At 42.5% G+C, this 22,911-nt stretch overlaps 1 protein-coding gene across 1 annotated transcript in view; it reads left to right on the forward strand.

Moving 5' to 3' along the window:
• Positions 1-3,615: 3,615 nt before the first annotated feature.
• Positions 3,616-22,911, forward strand: part of LOC117526182 — a 33,413-nt gene continuing 14,117 nt past the window's right edge. The window contains exons 1-10 of the mRNA XM_034188222.1: positions 3,616-3,712; positions 11,302-11,414; positions 11,498-12,392; positions 12,654-12,775; positions 13,952-14,171; positions 15,727-15,851; positions 15,956-16,052; positions 17,056-17,178; positions 17,411-17,583; positions 22,642-22,739. Coding sequence (XP_034044113.1) covers positions 3,655-3,712; positions 11,302-11,414; positions 11,498-12,392; positions 12,654-12,775; positions 13,952-14,171; positions 15,727-15,851; positions 15,956-16,052; positions 17,056-17,178; positions 17,411-17,583; positions 22,642-22,739 — 2,024 coding nt within the window. The 5' untranslated portion in view covers positions 3,616-3,654. The remainder of the gene's footprint in view (positions 3,713-11,301; positions 11,415-11,497; positions 12,393-12,653; positions 12,776-13,951; positions 14,172-15,726; positions 15,852-15,955; positions 16,053-17,055; positions 17,179-17,410; positions 17,584-22,641; positions 22,740-22,911) is intronic.

A 22,911-nucleotide genomic window follows, 5' to 3' on the forward strand; every position in this document is an offset into this window, starting at 1 on the left:
ATAGGTGAGGATCGGAACGTAGATCGATTGGTAAATCGAGAGCTTTGCCCCCCTACTCAGCTCTCTCTTCACCACGACGGTCCGATACAGCGACCGCATCACTGCAGACGCTGCACCGATCCGTCTATCGATCTCACGCTCCATCCATCCCTCACTCTTGAATAAGACCCCGAGATACTTAAACTCCTCCACTTGAGGTAAGGACACTCCACCAACCTGAAGAGGGCAAAGCACCTTTTTCCGGTCGAGAACCATGGCCTCGGATTTGCAGGTGCTGATTTTCATCCCGGACGCCTCACACTCGGCTGCAAACCGCCCCAGTGCACGCTGAAGGTCCTGATTTGACGAAGCCAACAGAACCACATCGTCCACAAACAGCAGAGATGAGATTCTGTGGTTCCCAAACCAGACCCCCTCTACACCCTGGCTGCGCCTAGAAATTCTGTCCATAAAAATAATGAACAGAACCGGTGACAAAGGGCAGCCCTGGCGGAGGCCAACGTGCACTGGAAACAGGTTTGACTTACTACCGGCAATGCGAACCAAGCTCCTGCTGCGGTCGTACAGGGACCGGATAGCCCTTAGCAAAGGACCCCGGACCGTGCCCCAAGGGACATGGTCGAATGCCTTCTCCAGATCCACAAAACACATGTGGACTGGTTGGGCGAACTCCCATGGCCCTCGAGCACCCGATGGAGCGTGTAGAGCTGGTCCAGTGTGCTGCGACCAGGACGAAAACCACACTGCTCCTCCTGAATCCAAGGTTCGACCATCGGTCGAATTCTCCTCTCCAGTACTCTGGAATAGACCTTAGACCTTACCGTGGAGGCTGAGGAGTGTGATTCCCCCTATAGAGAGTTATTTAAATAAATAAATAAAAAATTAACATTGGACTCCAGATTTCAAAAGCTGTCTGTGTGAACATGTGAAACGGAAACCACTGTGTATCAGTGTTACTTCCATTGTAGAAGAGTTTGACCTGTGATGTATTTCAGAAAGCAGGTTCAACAAGCCCTGACTGGAAACCCTGGACTCTGGGTTGACTAATAAGGTGGCAAATGCAGACTTTTTGGTTGCAAAACAGGTTATAACAATGAGTTTAATCAAATCTGAGTTCCATTGACAATGAGCGACACACATTTGAAATGGTAAAGGCTACTACACTCAACAAAAATATAAATGCAACACTTTTGGTTTTGCTCCCATTTTGTATGAGATGAACTCAAAGATCTAAAACTTTTTCCACATACACAATATCACCATTTCCCTCAAATATTGTTCACAAACCAGTCTAAATCTGTGATAGTGAGCACTTCTCCTTTGCTGAGATAATCCATCCCACCTCACAGGTGTGCCATATCAAGATGCTGATTAGACACCATGATTAGTGCACAGGTGTGCCTTAGACTGCCCACAATAAAAGGCCACTCTGAAAGGTGCAGTTTTATCACACAGCACAATGCCACAGATGTCGCAAGATTTGAGGGAGCGTGCAGTTGGCATGCTGACAGCAGGAATGTCAACCAGAGCTGTTGCTCGTGTATTGAATGTTCATTTCTCTACCATAAGCCGTCTCCAAAGGCGTTTCAGAGAATTTGGCAGTACATCCAACCAGCCTCACAACCGCAGACCACGTGTAACCACACCAGCCCAGGACCTCCACATCCAGCATGTTCACCTCCAAGATCGTCTGAGACCAGCCACTCGGACAGCTGCTGAAACAATCGGTTTGCATAACCAAAGGATTTCTGCACAAACTGTCAGAAACCGTCTCAGGGAAGCTCATCTGCATGCTCGTCATCCTCATTGGGGTCTCGACCTCACTCCAGTTCGTCGTCGTAACCGACTTGAGTGGGCAAATGCTCACATTCGCTGGCGTTTGGCACGTTGGAGAGGTGTTCTCTTCACGGATGATGCGAAGGAGATGTGTTGCACTGCATGAGGCAAATGGTGGTCACACCCAGATACTGACTGGTATCCCCCCCCCCCAATAAAACAAAACTGCACCTTTCAGAGTGGCCTTTTATTGTGGGCAGTCTAAGGCACACCTGTGCACTAATCATGGTGTCTAATCAGCATCTTGATATGGCACACCTGTGAGGTGGGATGGATTATCTCAGCGAAGGAGAAGTGCTCACTATCACAGATTTCGACTGGTTTGTGAACAATATTTGAGGGAAATGGTGATATTGTGTATGTGGAAAAAGTTTTAGATCTTTGAGTTCATCTCATACAAAATGGGAGCAAAACCAAAAGTGTTGCGTTTATATTTTTGTTGAGTATATTTAAGCACACTTGCTGCACATATGGTAGAAAGGCTTCCTGTTCATACAATCACCTTGATTTACTGAAGCTTTGACAGAATCATGAGTTCCACCTACGCTGTCAGTCACATCTGGAAACGCTAAAATACAGATTAGTACTTCTAGTCTCATAGTAAATAAAATTATTGTTTTGAGTGATGCCTACAATTTTGTGGAATTGTTAGATGAGTCTTGTGGGTCTGTGACTTGGGAACACAATGCAAGTGTTAATGTAAGTGTTTCAGTGCAAGAGTTGCATTTCTCAGTCTGACAGACAGTTGCTTTGGAAATATGCTCTGCAACGCCAACACGGCCCTGGGGTCGGAACACGGCCCTGGCAGAGCGCCGAGAAGACGATCAAACTTGACTATATAGAGGAAGTAAAAGTCGTAACAAGGTTTCCGTAGGTGAACCTGCGGAAGGATCATTAACGGTTGTCAACCCTACACCTGCACCACACACACACATTTTTATTTTCAGATAATTTGAGTATATAACATAACATCTGGAGACAGGTGACATATTTTGGTGACCAGAAGTGGTTAAACAGAATAATTTGAATATATAACAACTGTTCAAATGGTATAATTGCATATATTTGAATAATACAACAACAGTAATAATAATAATAATAATATAATTACCCTTGATTGGAGTAAGGCTACAGAAAATGAATGAATGAATGAATTACTAATCCCCCCCCCGCGCAAGCGTGTTTGCAGCTCTGTGATTGGTCCACGCTTGATGGCTCTTAATTGGTCTCCGTCGCGTGCAGGTGAGTGGTGCCTACGCTCCTGAGCAGAAGTCGACAGTCCGGTGATGACTTTCAAAGAAAAAACAAAAGCAGCTTCGTTTTTATGTGTCGTAACCGTTTATTTTTATACGTTTCAAGCCTGTCGTTCGGTAAGTTTAGGAAAGAATGTTTTTACCGCGCACGTGGACCGTCGGTCCACGTCTACCGGGTGGGAAACGATCACGGGGCAAAGCGGCGTGGAACAAGAACGTTCCGACAGGAAGCTCACCAAGGATGCTCCCGAGGCCTACTCTGGTCGTCTGACAATCCAGGAACCAAGAACTGAGTCTGTTAAATATTTAGAACTGAATGAAACTGGTTCTGTGTTAACTCGGGGCTCCTCTTGGATTCCTGGTAAGGTCAACTCACAGAAGAGGTTCAGAAGTTCACAAGCTGATGGCTATCAAGCTGACATGCCAGGTCAAAGTCGAACTCTTTCTGTGGTGTTTATTTAAAAACACGTAGCAGATCAGTGTTAATCCATTTTTTTTTTCTTCTTAATTTTTAGGTGTCCAGGAGAACATTTTGGACCCATCTGTGTTCTGCTCTCCTCATGGTATGGCAATACAGATCCATGGACAGCAGGAGGAGGACATACCAGTACTAGGAGTCATCAGTAAGTGGCTTTTATTAGGCACTTGATTCAAAGTGATGTAGGTTTTGTAAGTTAAGATTGATGTACAACTGTGTCAAGTGAAATGCCTTCAAGGACCTATAGAGTCCAGTTGACCTGATTGTCCCTACTTCAATACCATACATTCATTCATACATAGATGATTGAGAATCACCACAGATGACTGTGCGAGTGCTTTTGATTGGGTATAAGCTAACAACTATTATAAAACGGCTGAGTGGATCCCGGTGTCTCATCGAGATGAGGTGCGTGGCACTACTGCACATGTAGCGATGATGTAACTCGCTCGACGTGCAACTGCGCATGCGCATTTTTTTGTTTTTTTCCGTCAGTTTTTTTTATTAATTGTGTTCAGTGTATTTATAGTCTACTAAGTAAAACATTTTCTGTATTTTACGTTAGGAGCATAAATGTATGTATATTTTGCCTGTCGAAATAACCTAACTCCAGGTTAAAAATACTTATCATTTTATAGTGAGTAGATTTTATACATTACTACGTTCGGATGAACAATTTATACATTTACTTGCCCATCAAAATAAGCGAACTTCGTCAAGTAACTTTTTCAGTGCACACATATGCAGTTACGCGACACACCTCATCTCGACAGAACACCGGCTATACTAAAATACAAAGTGGGGAGAAATGGAGCCTATAATAATCACGAAATGGGGTTAAAAAGTTAAGGAAGTTAAAATATTAGCCAGAGAGAAGAAATGGTTTGAGAGAGGGGTCAAGGAGGCATTCTTTGTGAAACGTTTGAAACCCAGCCTTAACAGGGGAGGGGGTCTGAGACACACTTTATCCCCTGTTTACAATGGGGTACTCAGGTTAAAGGAGTTTCAGTCTTTTGTTCATGGTAATGAGTCATTCACGTCATCAAGGGAGCCATCAGAAAGGCATCCATCCCATCATTAGAGGGACAGCTGTCCTGCCATTAGGTGTGCTAACTACAGCACAATAGTTGCTAATTAGAGCTATTGTTTAGTCACTAGCCTGTAGCAGTCTGCCTCTCAGTAGGAGGGGTCTGGTTAGGTTTAAAACTCCAGCTTTTGTTGGCTTCTGTTTTATTCTTCTCTACAAGAGTCAGACAGAAGTCAGACTTCCAGAGCAAGAATTTTAGCTGAGGAAGCTTCTGCGATTTGAAGCGAAATGTCCTCGCGTCAAGCAACCCAGTCCAGTCGAAGATTCAAGCTTCTCTACTATGGGGGTAAAAAGTAACAAAATGGAGCAGACTGACCCAGACTGACTCCAAATATGATTAAATGTGACTCAATTACTTTTATTTAATTATGGAGCAGGCCAACTCCAAATATGATTCAGTTAAGTAGTTTTAAGTTGTTTTTTTTTTAGCTAAATGGGATGAAATGGGGACTGATAACAAAATGGGGATAAAACTTAACGAAAGGGAGCAGACTGACCCATTAATTGAAATTTCATTTCTCGAACGCCAGATGGCGCACCTGCCCCTACTACATGTACTCAAAAAAACATAAGCTGAACAATTAAATAAAAGTAATTATTTGGAGGCAGTCTGGTTCACTCTGCTCCATTTCATTACATTTTACCCCCATTTCATGATTAGCAGTCCCCATTTTGCTCATTTCGTATTTTAGTATGGCCCAGTGGATCCTTGTCATTAGATTGGTGGCTTGTATGTCACGCGGCATGGATTATTCATACAGTTTGCCATTGTTTCACTGGCCGTGCAATAGTTCTGTCTCGCTGCCATTTTGGTACCCGAGGACATAGCAGGTCAAAGAATTACCTCACTCTGTCCATCCACTGAGTCCATGTGTACACATTCATTTGACAAAGACTATGTGGTTGAAGATCAAATTCAGTACATCAGGTCACCTCAAGGCCTTTCACAAGTTTATATTGGGCACGTTTCAGTTATGATTGTGGCCACCAGGGGGCAGTCTCTGAAACTATCAAAAATAAGGACTAAATGAGTCATGATTAGTGCTGCTTGACTTATTTTGGCGAGAATTAAAATGATTGAACATTGAGTTTCAAAATGCCCTCAATTTATTGAACTTAAAAAAAAAACTTGAAATAAAACTTAAATTTTTAAATATCTTTGAAGTAAAAAAAAAAAAAAATAGAACTTTCAGGTAAAAAAAAATGGTGTGGGCAAGACTGGCGTGAAGGTTGATGCCTCTTAGATGCCATTCAGGCTGAGATGAACAAGCTTTGTTTTCACTGTTTAACATACGAGGTCTATTACACTCAACAAAAATATAAACGCAACACTTTTGGTTTTGCTCCCATTTTGTATGAGATGAACTCAAAGATCTAAAACTTTTTCCACATACACAATATCACCATTTCCCTCAAATATTGTTCACAAACCAGTCTAAATCTGTGATAGTGAGCACTTCTCCTTTGCTGAGATAATCCATCCCACCTCACAGGTGTGCCATATCAAGATGCTGATTAGACACCATGATTAGTGCACAGGTGTGCCTTAGACTGCCCACAATAAAAGGCCACTCTGAACGGTGCAGTTTTGTTTTATTGGGGGGGATACCAGTCAGTATCTGGTGTGACCACCATTTGCCTCATGCAGTGCAACACATCTCCCTCGCATAGAGTTGATCAGGTTGTCAATTGTGGCCTGTGGAATGTTGGTCTACTCCTCTTCAATGGCTGTGCGAAGTTGTTGGATATTGGCAGGAACTGGTACACGCTGTCATATACGCCGGTCCAGAGCATCCCAAACATGCTCAATGGGTGACATGTCCGGTGAGTATGCTGGCCATGCAAGAACTGGGACATTTTCAGCTTCCAAGAATTGTGTACAGATCCTTGCAACATGGGGCCGTGCATTATCCTGCTGCAACATGAGGTGATGTTCTTGGATGTATGGCACAACAATGGGCCTCAGGATCTCGTCACGGTATCTCTGTGCATCCAAAATGCCATCAATAAAATGCACCTGTGTTCTTCGTCCATAACAGACACCTGCCCATACCATAACCCCACCGCCACCATGGGCCACTCGATCCACAACATTGACATCAGAAAACCGCTCACCCACACAACGCCACACACGCTGTCTGCCATCTGCCCTGAACAGTGTGAACCGGGATTCATCTGTGAAGAGAACACCTCTCCAACGTGCCAAACGCCAGCGAATGTGAGCATTTGCCCACTCAAGTCGGTTACGACGACGAACTGGAGTCAGGTCGAGACTCCGATGAGGACGACGAGCATGCAGATGAGCTTCCCTGAGACGGTTTCTGACAGTTTGTGCAGAAATTCTTTGGTTATGCAAACCGATTGTTTCAGCAGCTGTCCGAGTGACTGGTCTCAGACGATCTTGGAGGTGAACATGCTGGATGTGGAGGTCCTGGGCTGGTGTGGTTACACGTGGTCTGCGGTTGTGAGGCTGGTTGGATGTACTGCCAAATTCTCTGAAACGCCTTTGGAGACGGCTTATGGTAGAGAAATGAACATTCAATACACGAGCAACAGCTCTGGTTGACATTCCTGCTGTCAGCATGCCAATTGCACGCTCCCTCAAATCTTGTGAAATCTGTGGCATTTTGCTGTGTGATAAAACTGCACCTTTCAGAGTGGCCTTTTATTGTGGGCAGTCTAAGGCACACCTGTGCACTAATCATGATGTCTAATCAGCATCTTGATATGGCACACCTGTGAGGTGGGATGGATTATCTCAGCAAAGGAGAAGTGCTCACTATCACAGATTTAGACTGGTTTGTGAACAATATTTGAGGGAAATGGTGATATTGTGTATGTGGAAAAAGTTTTAGATCTTTGAGTTCATCTCATACAAAATGGGAGCAAAACCAAAAGTGTTGCATTTATATTTTTGAGTGTAGATAAGAAACCGACACTTTTTTTTTTAACTATATGGATTTGAATGACGTGCGATTACACCAATCATGCTTGAACCCTCGTGCGCAAGCGTGAGTTTTTTCACGCATGTCAGTGACGTCATTTCCCTGTGGGCAGGCCTTGAGTGAGATGTGGTCCCGCCCTCTCAGCTGAATTCCTTTGTTTCACACGCTGCTCGAGACGGTGCGCGTTGCTTTATCAATTTTTTTCTGGGCCTATGAGGAATATCTGAGTGGACACTTTTTGAGAAATTTAGCTGGTTTTCGTTGAAAAGTTTAACGGCTGATGAGAGATTATGGGGTTTTTCTGTCGGTGTAAGGACTTCCCACGGAACGGGACATCGCACATCGCTTCCAGACACCGTCGTCGGTCTGTTTCGACCTGAAAACATCCTAATTTAAGGCTTAATTCACCCAGGACGTTGTGAGAGAACATAGAAGATTCAGAAGAGGTCGGCATGAGGACTTTATGCGGACATTCCACTGTTTAAGGACATTTTTTAATGAAAGACGTGTGCGCAAATTTGCCGAGTCGTTTCCGTGATGACTTGGCGAATCTGTGTGCGCCGTGACAGGAAAAACACCGTGTTGAAAACCATTTGTAAAATTCAGGCGGCTTTTGATGGCTTTCAACAAGTGAGTAACTGAGAAATTGTTTAACAGCTTGGGCATGTTCCAACTTGCCCGTTAAGTTTTCCACCGGAGGTGTTTTTCCTGTCGCGCCCCCCCCGCGGTCGGGTCCGGCCTGACATGCGACTCTGCCCGCACCTTCTTTCATTACAAAATGTCCATTAACAATGGAATGTCCGAATAAACTCCTCATGCCGACTTCTTCTGAAAGTTCTCTGTTCTCTGACGACTTACTGGGTCAACAGAGCCTGAAATGTGGAAGTATTCAACTTGAAACGGCGAGACGCTGCCGCCTTGAAGCGCAGATCGCCGTCAGGCGCCGTGGGCCGTCCTTAAAGCGACACTACCAGACCAAAATCTCTCATCAGCCGTTAAAATTTTTACCGAAAACCAGCTGAATTTATCGAATGGTGTCCACTCAGTTGTGCCTTACAGTTTTGAAAAAATTTTGATCAAACAAAGCAGCAGTCTCTGAGCCATTCCTAAACAATGAAAAAATCGACGAGAGGGTGGGCCACTCCTCACTCAAAGACTGCCCACAGGCGAATGATGTAACCGACAGGCGTGAAAAAACTCTCGCATGCCCACGAGGGTTCAAGCATGTCTGATGTAATCACGTGACTCAATCCATATGGTTTTTGAAAAAAATAAGGTCGGATACTTTTCTAACAGACCTCGTATTTCTGCAGACAGGGCAGTAGCCTTTTTATTACTGGTGGCTTGGGTGCAGGTATTGAAAACTACGAAGTGGTTACAGTTACTGCAGCTGTAACTCCATATCTTGGGGCTATTCTTATGGCAGCCGCCGTAACTGATGTTTTGTGACTTGGTATGTGTTGCTAGCACCTTATTAGTATAATTTTTAAGTATCCCCGCCCGTCATGCAGGAAATGGGTTAAAATTTCCGATGGAAGACTTTTTTTTTTTTTTTTTACTCCTTCATATCAACCAACATTTCTTGTTTGTTATTCTTTGGGTTCATGTATGTGTAAGATTTGGGTTATTAAGGTTAGGGTGAGGACTACGATGTCACATTACCACTGTAATAACCTACCAACACATCGTTATTGTTGCCGTAATGATATCCAGGGCCTAAAAACTTTGATTGCCAAGTAGCCTCAATAACTAGATTATCATTGTAGCAAATGTTACCGAGCTCTCTGCCTCTGCTAATTTATACTAATGGTGCTAACATACAAGTTAATTGCTAAAATTTCTGTCATAGAAAATATTGGAGCACAGATTTACGGTGCGAGCAGCACAGTGGCCTAGTGGTTAGCACTTTTGCCTCATAACAAGATCATGGGATCGATTCCCACCTGTGGCCTCTCTGTGTGGAGTTTGGGTGTTCCCCTGTGTTTGTGTGGGTTCCCTCCTGGTGCCCCGGCTTCCTCCCAGATCCAAAGACATGAAAGTTAGGTGGATTGGAAGCCTTTCAAGTGGGTGTGAATGTGTTTGTCTCTGTTTCACTGCAACAGACTGGCGTCATGTCCAGGGTGGACTGGACCCCACCTCATGTGCTGTGGCTGCTGGGATGGGCTCCGGCCCCCCTTGTGAACCTTGATTGGAGTAAGCGGTTGAAGATGAGCGCGTGAACGTGAGATTTACGGTGTGTCTTAAAAGTATTTACAGTGCTTCACTTTTTCTACATTTTATGTTACAGCCTTATTTCAAAATGGAGTAAATTCATTTTTCCCCTCAATTCTACTTACAACACCCTACAATGATAACATTTTTTGGAAAGTTTTGCAAATTTATTAAAGATAAACTATGAAATGACATGTACGTAAGTATTCAGTCTTCGCTCAATATTTGATTGCACCTTTGACAGCAATTACAGCCTCAAGTCTTCTTGAACGTGATGCCACAAGCTTGGTGCACCTATCTTATGTGCCCCCAGTGTTGACAATCACTAACCTAAATGTGCCCCTAATGTTTCACAATCAGTCCTAAATGTTTATATCCGACTAGACTTTATACACACACACACACACACATATATATATATATATATATATATATATATATATATAATCATGTTTAAGCAATTGTGTGGTGTATAAGATATCTCTTTCTTTTTTTTGTGGTGTACAGTAGCTCTGTGGGAGCACCCTCCCCCTTGTACAAAGAAAAGACTATTCTATTCTTTGGACAGTTTTGCCCATTCCTCTTTGTGGCACTTCTCAAGTGCCATCAGAGTCGATGGGGAGTGTTGGTGCACAGCCATTTTCAGATCTCTCCAGAGATGTTAAATCCGATTCAGGTCTGGGCTCTGGCTAGGCCACTTCAGGACATTCACAGAGTTGTCCTGAAGCCACTCCTTTGATATCTTGGCTTGTGTGCTTAGGGTCATTGTCCTGCTGAAAGATGAACTGTCAGTCTGAGGTCAAGAGCACTCTGGAGCAGGTTTTCATTCAGGATGTCTCTGTACATTGCTGCATTCATCTTTCCCTCAATCCTGACTAATCTCCCAGTTCCTGTCGCTGAAAAACATCACAGCATGATGATGCCACCACCACCATGCTACACTGTAGAGATGGTGCCTGGTTTTCTCCAGACATGAAGCCTGACATTCACACCAAAGAGTTCAATCGTTGTCTCACCAAACCACAGAATTTTGTTTCTTCATACAAAAAGTTGTGAATACTTGTGTACATGTGATTTCTTAGTTTTGGTTTTATTTGTAATAAATTTCTAAAAATCTAAAAAAAAAAAAAAAATTGTCATTATGGGGTATTGTGTGTAGAATTATTTTTTTGGGGGGTGGGGGGGGGGGATGAATTCATCCATTTTGGAATAAGGCTCTAACATAAAATGTGGAAAAAGTGAAGCGCTGTGAATACTTTCTGGATGCGCCGTAGGTGGTCTGTTTCTGATCGGGATAAGGTTAATGCATTTGAGTGATTTATAGCATCTTGAGTTTTTGGGAAGAACTTGCCAGCATCTGCTTATTGGCCAGCATAATTTAATTGAATCCCCTTTCCCGGTCTCCACTGTTCCAAGTGATGAGTATTTTTGACTTAACAATGGCCCATTCCACAGAATGTTAAAAACATGTCCGGTCTTGTTTTGTTATAGTGAATGGAGACTGGGCTCCGCTTGTATCAGTAGAATGTGCATTCCGCATTGGCAGCCAACCTCAGGAACTTGTCTTCTTTGCCACATTCAGTGCACCTTGTATTACTTTTGGAGTAAGTTCCCTTCTTTGAATACATTTTGTGCATTGCATAGCTCTCTCTGGTGAAATTATAATGCTGTCTTTTCTGTTTTTAAGGATGGAATACATCTCCGTCTTATATTACATAATCAAGAATACACCCTTTCCTGTCCAGACGATGTACAGTTTCCCTATATCCCCTCTCCACCTGTCTTTACTAGTAGTAATCATTTTCCCTACTTCCTCCATGATGTCCATGCACCCGCTCCACTTCCTCAACCCCTTACTCAGGATTACTTTGCCCACCATGTATTTGCATACCCTCAACCTCACCAGCTCTACCCTGTTGGTGTGCGACCTGTTTTTCCTCAGCTCTCTCCAGACACTCCTTCTGGGCCTCCATCCCAACATTTCCCATACTTCACAGGTCCAGCCATGCTACGCTACTATCCCAGCGAGCACCCAAATTACCCTTCCCCTCCTTACCAGCCCCCCTATGTGGTACAAGCACCATATACCCCAAAACCTAGCCGAGAGCAAACTCATACACTCCATCAAGTTTTGAAATTGCCCATTGGCCCTGCTCAGTATCCAGGTAATGTGCATTTCCCCACACACCCTGACAGCCCTGAATTGTATTCTCCAGGCAATTTCTACCCCTATGGGCCCATTTTCTTTCCACCACCTCCCCAGAAGGAACCTCGGCAACCTCCTGGAAAATCTCATTTGCCAACTCCGCTTGCTATCTGCTCCCCTCACACGCATACAGTCTGTAGCTACTACCCTTACCAGTATTACCCAACTTTGTACCAGTCACATCCATTCTACCACCCAGTGGCCATGCATCCAGAGACAAAACCCACAACTGCCACAAAACGGCCTTCCACTCCCATATCGTCGGCAGCTCCACCACGAACTCCTCCGCTGTCACATTTCACCCAGTGTCTGATGGGAAGGATAATGGTCTTTCTGCCCTTTGCTTACCCTCACCCAGAATTTATCCAGGTCAAAGGTCAGTGTATGTTTTGTGTCAGATGTATATTTTATGGTACATGAACAGTGTTGACATTTTAAAGTTGTCCAGTTTAGGACTGCCCCACATGAGATAAGGGTAAATGAATGACACTGCTCCAAGTTTTGAAAACAAGCTTGTTTTGTTTTTTTTGTATGATCTGGTGCATGCACAATGCAAAAGTGCTCCTAGACTGTATAATTACTTACTTTGCACTGCTAGAGATGGCAAAAGTTTAACATCCTTTGTTTCTTACCATAGATCAAAATGCTTGGATTCCCATCTCCAGTGTGTCTCCACTATGCGGCTACGTGTTAGAGATGGTCGAGAACTTTCCCTTAATCCTTCACAGTCCCATGCCAGCCTGTCACAGCCATTTAAAGGTGAGATCCTCGATCTATGTCACTCTCATCTCTGAAAATGTTCTGACACTACTTCATTCTTTGTTATTGAATTAGTGAACAATAGTCAAGGTGTAAACAGTAAACTCAAAACATGTTCGATTCTTAGGCTGAATGTGAAACATTGTTTCAAGTCCTTCCAGTCTGAAATTGAAGTTTTAATTGGCTGTTGTCATTAAAGTCTATGAGCAATGAATAGCAGTAATGTTTTATATTTAGGTAGTTTATGGTTAAATGTGTTTGTGGTTTTGTAGTGAAACTTCTCAAAATACAACAGTTGTAACTTTCTGTGTGTAAAATGTCTCCTGTTGGCAATATAGTGTAACCAGAAAGTATTCACAGGGTTTCACGTTTCCTTTTTTTTATTACCTTATTTCAGAATGGATTTCCCCTCAAAATTCTACATACAATATCCCATAATGACAATGTGAAACTTTTTTTTGCAAATTTATTAAAATAATAAAAACTAAAATTACATGTACATAAGTATTCACAGCCTTTGCCATGAAGCTCAAAATTGAGCTCAGGTGCATCCTGTTTCCATTGATCATCCATGATTTCATGATTGACATCTTTAAATGGCTTTGACGAAGTTTAACTTGTGGTACCCTACGTTTGTTTTACAAGTGAGAGCATTTTACCAATTAAATGTGAATAAGCCAGTTTCAAGTTTCTCAGTGCGCAGTGAAATCACCTGGTGGAGTTGGTGGTCACAAACAAAACCTGCACCCTCTTGGCCCTTTCTGGAATCCGTCTGACACCTATGTGCTACAGTGTAAGACTAATGTTCATTGCTTTGGTTTTCTTGGAACGGAATGCTCAACATTGGCACACTAAATTGCTCAAAATTAAAGCAGAGGCTCAGAGTAGCTCGTACGTTTGTGTTATAAGACAAAGCACAGAGGTTGACTGCAGAAAAGTCAGAGATTACCACGACTCATCCTCTGGTGGCAGTAACTGGGGAAGAAGCTAACAATGACTTCCGTTATCAGTCTGTTAATCATTTATTCCCACGTGGGCTGAATGCATGATCATATCACATATGAAGTTTTAATATTCTGTGCAACACTGCTAATAAGTCATTAGTTCTACGAATTGTGAGACTGCTCCAGCTGTCTAATTTATACTGAAGTGGACCTGATTCTTCTTTCCTCTTAGACTTCCAGTACAATTTCCTTCCCTCTGAGGGTGTGGGACCTGTACTCAGGGCAGTATAAGATTCTGGACTTGGAATGCCATCATCAAAATGTCCCAGAAGCTCCTGTTGTTTCCACCCCCATCAAAGGCCAGCTGAGCTCAGAGCCTGGAGTCTTCTGTTCCTCCCATCAGATGACTGTGGAGCTCCCCCAGGCTTCCATGTCTGGAATTGTTTTGAAGGGTGGGTATTGATGCAGATATACATTCCAGGTGCATATGGTCATCATAATCACTGCATGAGCTAAATGGTAACACAGCTGAGATGTGTGTGTATACGAGGTCTATTAGAAAAGTATCCGACCTTATTATTTTTTTCAAAAACCATATGGATTTGATTCATATGTTTTTACGTCAGCCAAGCTTGAACCTTTCGTGCGCATGCGTGAGTTTTTCCACGCCTGTCGGTTGCGTCATTTGCCTGTGAGCACGCCTTGTGGGAGGAGTGGTCCACCCCTCTTGTCGTTTCATTGCGAGGAAATGGCGGAATGATTTGGGCTTTTTTTCCATCAAAATTTTTTCAGAAACTGTTAGAGACAAGCAGCTGGAAACCATTCGAGAAATTTATCTGGCTTTCGGTGAAAATTTTACGGGCTTCACAGAGAATAAGGACTGTTACTACAGCTTTAAGGATGCCCCACAATGGCGCACGGCGCGCCGTGCTCCAAGCCGCCATCAAGAGGCAGAAACACCACATCATTTCTAAACGGATCGCTGTGTGGAGCTGGGACCGTCGTGAGCAGTTTCTCTTGTTATCACAAGAGCTGGACATCAGCCGTTTTCCGGCAGATTTCACTTTTAACAAGAGATTTTGTCATGGAATGCCGCGCGGAGGCTTCGCGCGTCAGGACCGATTCGCTGATCGAACAAGACAAAGGAACACCTCCGTTTCGGAGTGCCAGGGGACAAGTTGGGACATGCCTATCTCGGCTTTCAATGCTTACCAGCCCAGTGAGTATAAGAGAAATTGTGGAGAGCTGGGCATGTCCCAACTTGTCTTGGAGGTGTTCCTTTGTCTCGCTCGATCAGCGAATCGGTCCTGACGCGCGAAGCCTCCGCGCGGCTTTCCATGACAAGCTCTTGTTAAAAGTGAAATCTGCCGGAAAATGGCTGATGTCCAGCTCTTGTGATAACCAGAGAAATTGCTCACGACGGTCCCAGCTCCACACAGCCATCCGTTTAGAAATGATGTGGTGTTTTCTGCCTGTCGATGGCGGCTCGGAGCGAGGCGCGCCGTGCGCCGTTGTGGGGCGTCCTTAAAGCTGTAGTAACACTCCTTATTCTCTGTGAAGCACGTAAAATTTTCACCGAAAGCCAGATAAATTTTTCAAATGGTTTCCAGCTGCTTGTCTCTAAGTTTCTGAAAAAATTCTGATGGGGAAAAAAAGCCCAAATCATTCCACCATTTCCTCGCAATGAAATGACGACGAGAGGGGTGGACCACTCCTCCCACATGGCATGCTCACAGGCGAATGACGCAACCGACAGGCGTGGAAAAACTCACGCATGCACACGAAGGTTCAAGCTTGGCTGATGTAAAAACATATGAATCAAATTCATATAGTTTTTGAAAAAAAATAAGGTTGAATACTTTTCTAATAGACCTCGTATCTATTTCTGTTAAGCTTCAACTATGCCTCATCATGTTGATATATTTAATTGTGCCATTAAGGACTGCACAAAATGTGCTGTATTTGGCCATTTCTGCTTGTTCCCCTCACTGTTGTTCTGACTTTCAGACATCGCAGGGAATTGGATTAGACTCCAGGATGCTCCAAAGCACTGTTATTCGGCAAGCAAGGGTGAAGATGGCAAAATCCTTCTGCATCTACCTTTACAGTCACAATGTCACATGACCATCCAGGCATGTAATGACTCAGGTTTCACACAGAACACACAAATGTCTGCGCAGTTGCCCATTTGCTGTAGCTGTTAATTCCTGTATGCATTTTTCCCCCTGTTAAAAAGGACCAAATGTACCAGATCAGTGTTGTTTACATGACTGAAAGTGGGACAAAAGAGGCCAGTTTATCCTGTCCAATCACCATTCCAAGATATGATCAAGGTAGACTTCAGATTTTAGCTCTCATCTTACTGTTACATGTGATTGGGTTGTTGTGTTAAACATTATCAAGATCCCACTATTTTGTGACTGTGCATATTGGTGGTTGCCATCCAGGACCCAGTGTGTTACTGTGGTGGATGTACTGTGCATGCTCCTAGACACAACTTGATGTGCACCAGGACTTGTGCTAGTGCATGCACATGCCACCTAAAGCACTGTGACCTATAAGCTAGTGCACACTTAATTTGGTAAACATACTTTTTCCACGTTCTTTGTGGCTACAGGGGTATTCCGGCTTCCAACTTTATCTGTTCTTTAGAAACCTGCTGTCTCATATTGGGTTGATGAAGAGATAGAGATTTCTATCTCTATCATCTCGACCTGTCTCTTATCACTTCTACCTATCTATCATCTCTATTTATCTCTGTTATCTCTATCATCTCTATCTCTTATCATTTCTGCCTATCAATCATCTATATATTTATCTCTATCATCTCTATTTATCTCTATCTAGCTCTGCCTATCTCTATCTAGCTCTGCCTATCTCTATCGTCTTTATCTCTACCTGTCTCTACCCGTCTCTATTTGTCTCTACCTGTTATTGTATGTTTATTTGATAGGGACAGAACAAAAAGCATTGTTACAATAACTGATGCCATGTTCATAGGTCATATAGCTAATTCACATACGTGGTCCCTAGAACATAAAAAGGACACTTATGCAATCATAAAACAGCACATAATAATGGCAATAAAACAGTACAAGAAAACACAATAAAATATGGCTGTCTGCAGATTTGATTTAGGTTAAGCCATTGTCTTTTGTTCTTATCTATCTCTATATTTCTATAGCTCCATCTCTGCCCCTACCTATCCATCTCTATCTCTATATCTATCTATGGGAATTTCAGCCATTTTAGAATAAGGTAATATAGCGAAGCGCTGTGAATTCTTTCTGGATGCACCGTAACTCTGCTGCTGACATTTGTCATGCGTTCCCTCAGAGTGCAACCTTCCCGATGACCACCGTCTCCCCTGCGGGCTCAGCTATATAACCCAGGAACAGTGTCTTTCCATGGGCTGCTGCTTCGGCACACACACTCCTGCCTGCTACTATCCCATGGATGGTGAGCTGAATTTTGATCCTTGTTGGTGTTTTCACACCTCTTCGTACAATACAATTGAGATTTTTCTGCATGTGGAAATGTGAGCTCCCCATCTGCCTAATGTGTGAGGAGGCAATTCAGTCAAAAAAAAAAAAAAGGTAGATACCCAGAGTCTCATTATTAATCGCCTCCTGAGATTTCTGACCTTTTGTTTGTCTGACCTTTATGTAACAATGTGCGTTTCTTCCTCCAGAGTGCACTATTGACCGGCACTTTGTCTTCTCTGTGCCTGCCTCCCTCACGGAGCCCCCGCTCTCCCCCACTTTGCTTGTTGCTGCGGGCAACTCCACCTGCAAGCCTCAGAAAGTGACGGCTGAGTATGCCCTGTTCAAGATCCCCATGAATGACTGTGGTGTACGGAGACTGGTGCGTACATTTTAGTGAAGGCATGCCTGTCCAATAATAGAGAGGTGGTCTATAAAGGGGTTATATTTTACAGAAGCAGTAAGTACATGGTGTTGTATTGTGATCGGATGAGGAAATAATAAAGATGGTGGATTCTGACTAGAGGGAGACACGGGAGTAGATTTTCACTCCTGTCCCATCCCAATCCTGGGCCAGAGTATTAAAAAAAAAAAAATCCTGTCCCACTCCATTCTTCTGCCATTTTTTTCCTCCTTTTAGTTTTTAGGCAATACACCGAATTTGATTTGACCTTCTCCCCATTCTTTTTTTTTAAATTACTGTGTGTTCTGCAGTTTTATTTCAAAAGATATGGCAACAGGAACAGTTCATCTGGTAATATATGGAGACACTTATTGCCTTAATCAAAAAAAAAAAAACACTTCACTAAAAGGCACAAAACATAAATAATGTTTGGCCTGTGGTCTTATAGTTTTTCAACGGAGGACCAGTTGCTAAGTCCCTGTTTCTAGCTCTTTTGGAGGTCATCTACAGTAAAAAAATAATAATAAAGAAAACACAGGTTATACCATGCCTACCTTAGTTGAATAAACCCAAACATAACATATACTAGGTCTGTTAGAAAAGTATCGGACCTTTTTATTTTTTGCAAAAACCTGATGGATTTGAATCGTGTGCTTGCATGAGCCAACCGTGAACCTTCGTGCGCATGCGTGAACTTTTTCACGCCTGTCAATTGCGTCATTTGCTGGTAAGCAGCGTTTGTGTGAGGATGTGTGTAGCGCTCTCTGCGGATTTTCATTGCAAGGAAAATGGCGGGACGACTGGAGCAGCGCCACATCAGATTTTGCCAGAAACTGGGCGACAGCCAGGTGGAAACCATTCGGAAGATTCAGACGGCTTTCAGTGATGATCCTGTGGGCATCACACAGATTAAGGAGCGGTACAACCGGTTTAAAGACATCCACACAATGGTGGAGAGCAAGCCACACTCCGGTTGGCCATCAACATGCTGAAATGACCTGATCATTTCCAAAGTGAACGCTGTGGTGATGCGGGACGTCGTGTGACTATCCGAGAAATTGCAGAAGAGGTGGACATCAGCACTTTTTCAGTACATTCCACTGTGTCGCCCAGTTTCTGGCAAAACTTGATTCAGTAGCGCTGCTCCAGTCGTTCCGCCATTTTCCTTGCAATGAAAATCTGCCGAGAGCGCTACACGTCCTCACACAAAGGCTGCTTACCAGCAAATGACGTAATCAACAGGCGTGAAAATGTTCACACGTGCACACGAAGGTTCAAGGTTGGCTCATGCAAGCACACCTGATTCAAATCCATCAGGTTTTTGCAAAAACTAAAAAGGTCGGATACTTTTCTAACAGACCTCGTAATGTTACATTTGACTAATTTACCGAGCAGTTGTTTCCCTTAAAACAGTGGCATTACTTTTGTTTTAAATTGCTAAAACAACAACAAACTGTGCCAAGCAAGAGGACTGTCCTTAATGAACAAAAGTGCATAAAGGCATCATTACCTTAATAATTCACATACTGTACCTAAGTTTTGGAAAAAGAAAAAAGTACAGATGATGCAAATATTAAAAATACAGTGGCCATATCAGTCTACTTTCTCACTCTTCAGCACACTTGAATATTTGTCTGTTTGCAAGAAAACACTGCCCAGAAACTAATTAGGGCTAACTATCAGAATCATCACGTTTAACTAACATCTAACACGTTCTTTCCTTAAGTATTGGTATGTATGGAAAAAGTGCATCTACATTTTCTGGACTGAGGGTGGCGCGCCTCTCCTCACGTTTTACAAGCAGCATACAGTGTGTTACCACCGTCACACTCGACACTCCTGGAGTTCAGTAATATTTGTGACTTCCCTCCAAATTCTGTGAGCTTAATAGATATGTCCAGTGGTGGGCACACTTCCGATAATCCGATAACAGATAATTATTGAAGATAATGTTTTATCAGATTATCTTTTTAAAACCATTTCAAAACCATTATCGGACCAATTATCTTCCGATTAATCTTTGTCTGATAACTTTTAAACCGATAAACAAAGCTGAACATCGACAAGCATTTTTAAAATTAGTTTAGCACTCACCTATTAAAAGTTCTGTAACAGACACACAGCTATAACCTTTGCAAACAGAAGAGAGCCGCTTGTATAAAAAGCATCTCAATCCTCTGCAGACAAAGGAGAAACAGCCCCAAAAGAAAAAAATATGCTCACGATATCACCTAAGTCATCCAGAGGCATACATTTTTAACTTATGGTTCAAATTTTAACCAAACAAATTTTGGACAAGTTATTTAAAATTACTGTCATGTCTGAAGTTTTATTAAGTGAAAATATCAGATATGTTTTAGTTTTAATGTGCTAATTTTTAAGGTTTTGTGAGCACATCCTGTGACCCGCATTGCATTTTGGGTAGGATGATGTAATCTCAGTACATCACGACAGGACAAATGCATTTCAGACACTCTGTTCAGGCTCCACGGACAACAGCATTAAACTCTAGTGCCTAAAACTCTCTTGAATATATTCTCTGCGATTATAGATGTTGGTTTTATTTGCGTTTGTTAAATTCCATGCATTTTAAATGTAGCAGTCAGGGATTACTGTATCTGGAATTTTGTTTTCAAGGCCTCTACTGCCATCTACTGGTCAGTAGTGTTCACTAAGCGTGTGGGAACCAGTAGATAGCAGTGTTCTATTTATTTTGACCCCAGTTATGTCAGATGACTGTCAAATCAACTTTTTGGCTTTGCAAATGGCTTTTTTTGTGTGCAATGAATGTATACATTATACAAGTTTCACTTTTTTAATGGAATTGCAACCTTATTTCTTTTTCAAATTCTCCAATTTTTTGCATCCAGCCTTATTTCCTTTAGAAATTTCCTTGACAAATAATATCAGTCTATTAGGACGTCAGGTTATGTTACACATATACATGTGTGTGTGTATATATTTTCCAACTTATTCCCATTGATGAAACTTTTCATTTTCTGCCTGAAAGCTTATTAGCTGTGTGTTCAGGGCTCCGTTTGTTTACAAAATACACACACGTTACAGACCTTGAAATCCAACAGCAGGGATTGATATTATCCAAAGATTTATGAACATACAAATTAACGTGCTTATCCTTTATCATGATTTTCTCCATTGTGAGATATAAAAGTGTGTTATCGTATCGTTCGTGTGTATGTGCACAGCACACGAGCGACGTTACGATATTCTTCAGAACGACAACATACGGAACATGCATCCAGCAGCATACACCTTGCTGTCATAGACAACTGCCTGTAAAGTTTTTTGGCAAGTTATAACTTTCTAAACAGCGTAATTTGTAATGAAATTTGTGCGGCTCTTTAGGCGCCATGTTTGTTTTTTCAGAGACAGCAGTAAGCTTCTCCTACCCCTCCAAACGGAGGGATTTGTAGCCCTTCACCTTCCCCTCCGCCTCGCTCCAAAAAGAGACTCAGTCAGTGTTTAGCAGAGGCACTTTTACCCAGAATCCTTTGCGATCTGTTTGTTACAAAACCTCAGAATTTAGTGCATTATTCAACATTAAAAGATATGTTATATTTTAACTTTGTACAAATGACATAATTGACATTAATGGAGTTATTCTATCGGTATAAATGTTATTTATAATCAAAACCATAAGTCAGCATGACTTTATTTTTCAAGACCTGCGCCTGACCGGAGTGTCGGAATTGATAAAAAGTTGGCTTTATGGTTGCTCTCGGGGTGCCTCTGTGCTGGGAGCGCTGTAGTAAACAAGAGCTTCCAGCAGGGGCCAAATGTTGAAAGAAAAGTGTGGTCTTATTCTTGGGGTCTGTTTTTAATATTATTATAAGCTATTAAACTTGTTGTAGTTGTGTCAGAGGTAATATTGGAATTTATCTGTTATCGGTTATCTGTAACTTCCGATACATTTTTGGGTGGTTTATTGTTTTATCTTTATTGAAGATAACTTTTCAGTTATCTGATTATCTGTTATCGAAGTTAATTTTTTGGTTATCTGTGCCCACCACTGGATATGTCGCTATTTCTGACTTTGTGTTGCAAATCACTTTTTAACACACTGGTTTCTTCGCTGGTGTTTGCTCTGACCATTGCTCTTCTTTGAATTCCAGGGGAAAGCAGCGGCCAGAAACCCTGTTAGCTTCTGGTCCATGTAGTTCTTTTGACTTGCATTATAGTGTAGGCTTACTGAAAGAAGTGGCACCGGTCCTTTGTGTTTTTTTTTTTTTCTTTTCTTCTTTTCTTTTCTCTCTCCAATTAGTTGGTTCCCAGTCCCGTCTGCTCCCGGTAACTTTTTAATCCTGTACCGTCCCAGTCATGTGATGAATAGTAAAGTTGACTCCCATGACCTGTGGGATTCCTGAAAAAATGTCAGCCTCTAATTCTGACCCGATGCACCACTCATTCAAATTTGGTATCCTGTAAAAATGAAATCTGTCAATCCTGGTAACAAATTAATTCAGTGAATGGGTACATGCAATCATAATGAACAATCCTCATTTACATCACACAGGTTTTCTGAAGAGTTTAAAGCTCAGGCGGGGCAGTTTTGCATGTCTCTATCTTACTTGTGCTGGTCTCAAATCCTGTCAAACCCGTGACTGAGTAACTGGGTGGAGTGTCACACTCAGGTCATGCGTGTCCTGAGTGTGACAGATAAAGCCTAACCCCACACCTTTGTCTTTTACTAAGCTAAGGCTAACAAGCCAGGTAACCTGGGTTTGGATGATTTATGCATATGTATTAAAAGAAGAAAAATGGGTGGCTTGGGTACGGTTACTGAAGAGAATGACCAGCATATTACCTCAGTAACTAGGGTTAGGGTTTTTGGCTAACCCTTTTTGGCTACAAACTGTTTCAGCTGCTTGGTGTTTTTAGTGGTTGTAATTTGAAGTGTTGATCTATTTAAAGCACAGCTGGCATATCCTTTAAAGGCAGTATTTGTACAACTGTCAGCCACATTTGGTCGACACTTTATTTATTAACGTCAGTATGCTAAACTGCATGTCCTTACAGGAGGTTGGAAAAACTGTCATCTACATGCTGGAAATTATCAACATGCTCCAGGCAATCTCGCTGAACTATGGCACCATCACGAGAGATTATCCTGTCAGGTTGGAGCATTCTCTCAAATACTTATGTACCCATAAAATGTGAATCATACAGCCATTACTACTTAATGACAACTGCACAAGTTATGCTACTTTTCCACTTTGTTAACTATTGTCAGCAAGTGCAGAGTGTTTGAGCAAATGAGGTGTCTGCGCTTGGAGAGAAGTTAAGATA

The sequence above is a fragment of the Thalassophryne amazonica genome, chromosome 15 (assembly GCF_902500255.1).
Source record: "Thalassophryne amazonica chromosome 15, fThaAma1.1, whole genome shotgun sequence".
NCBI lineage: Eukaryota > Metazoa > Chordata > Actinopteri > Batrachoidiformes > Batrachoididae > Thalassophryne > Thalassophryne amazonica.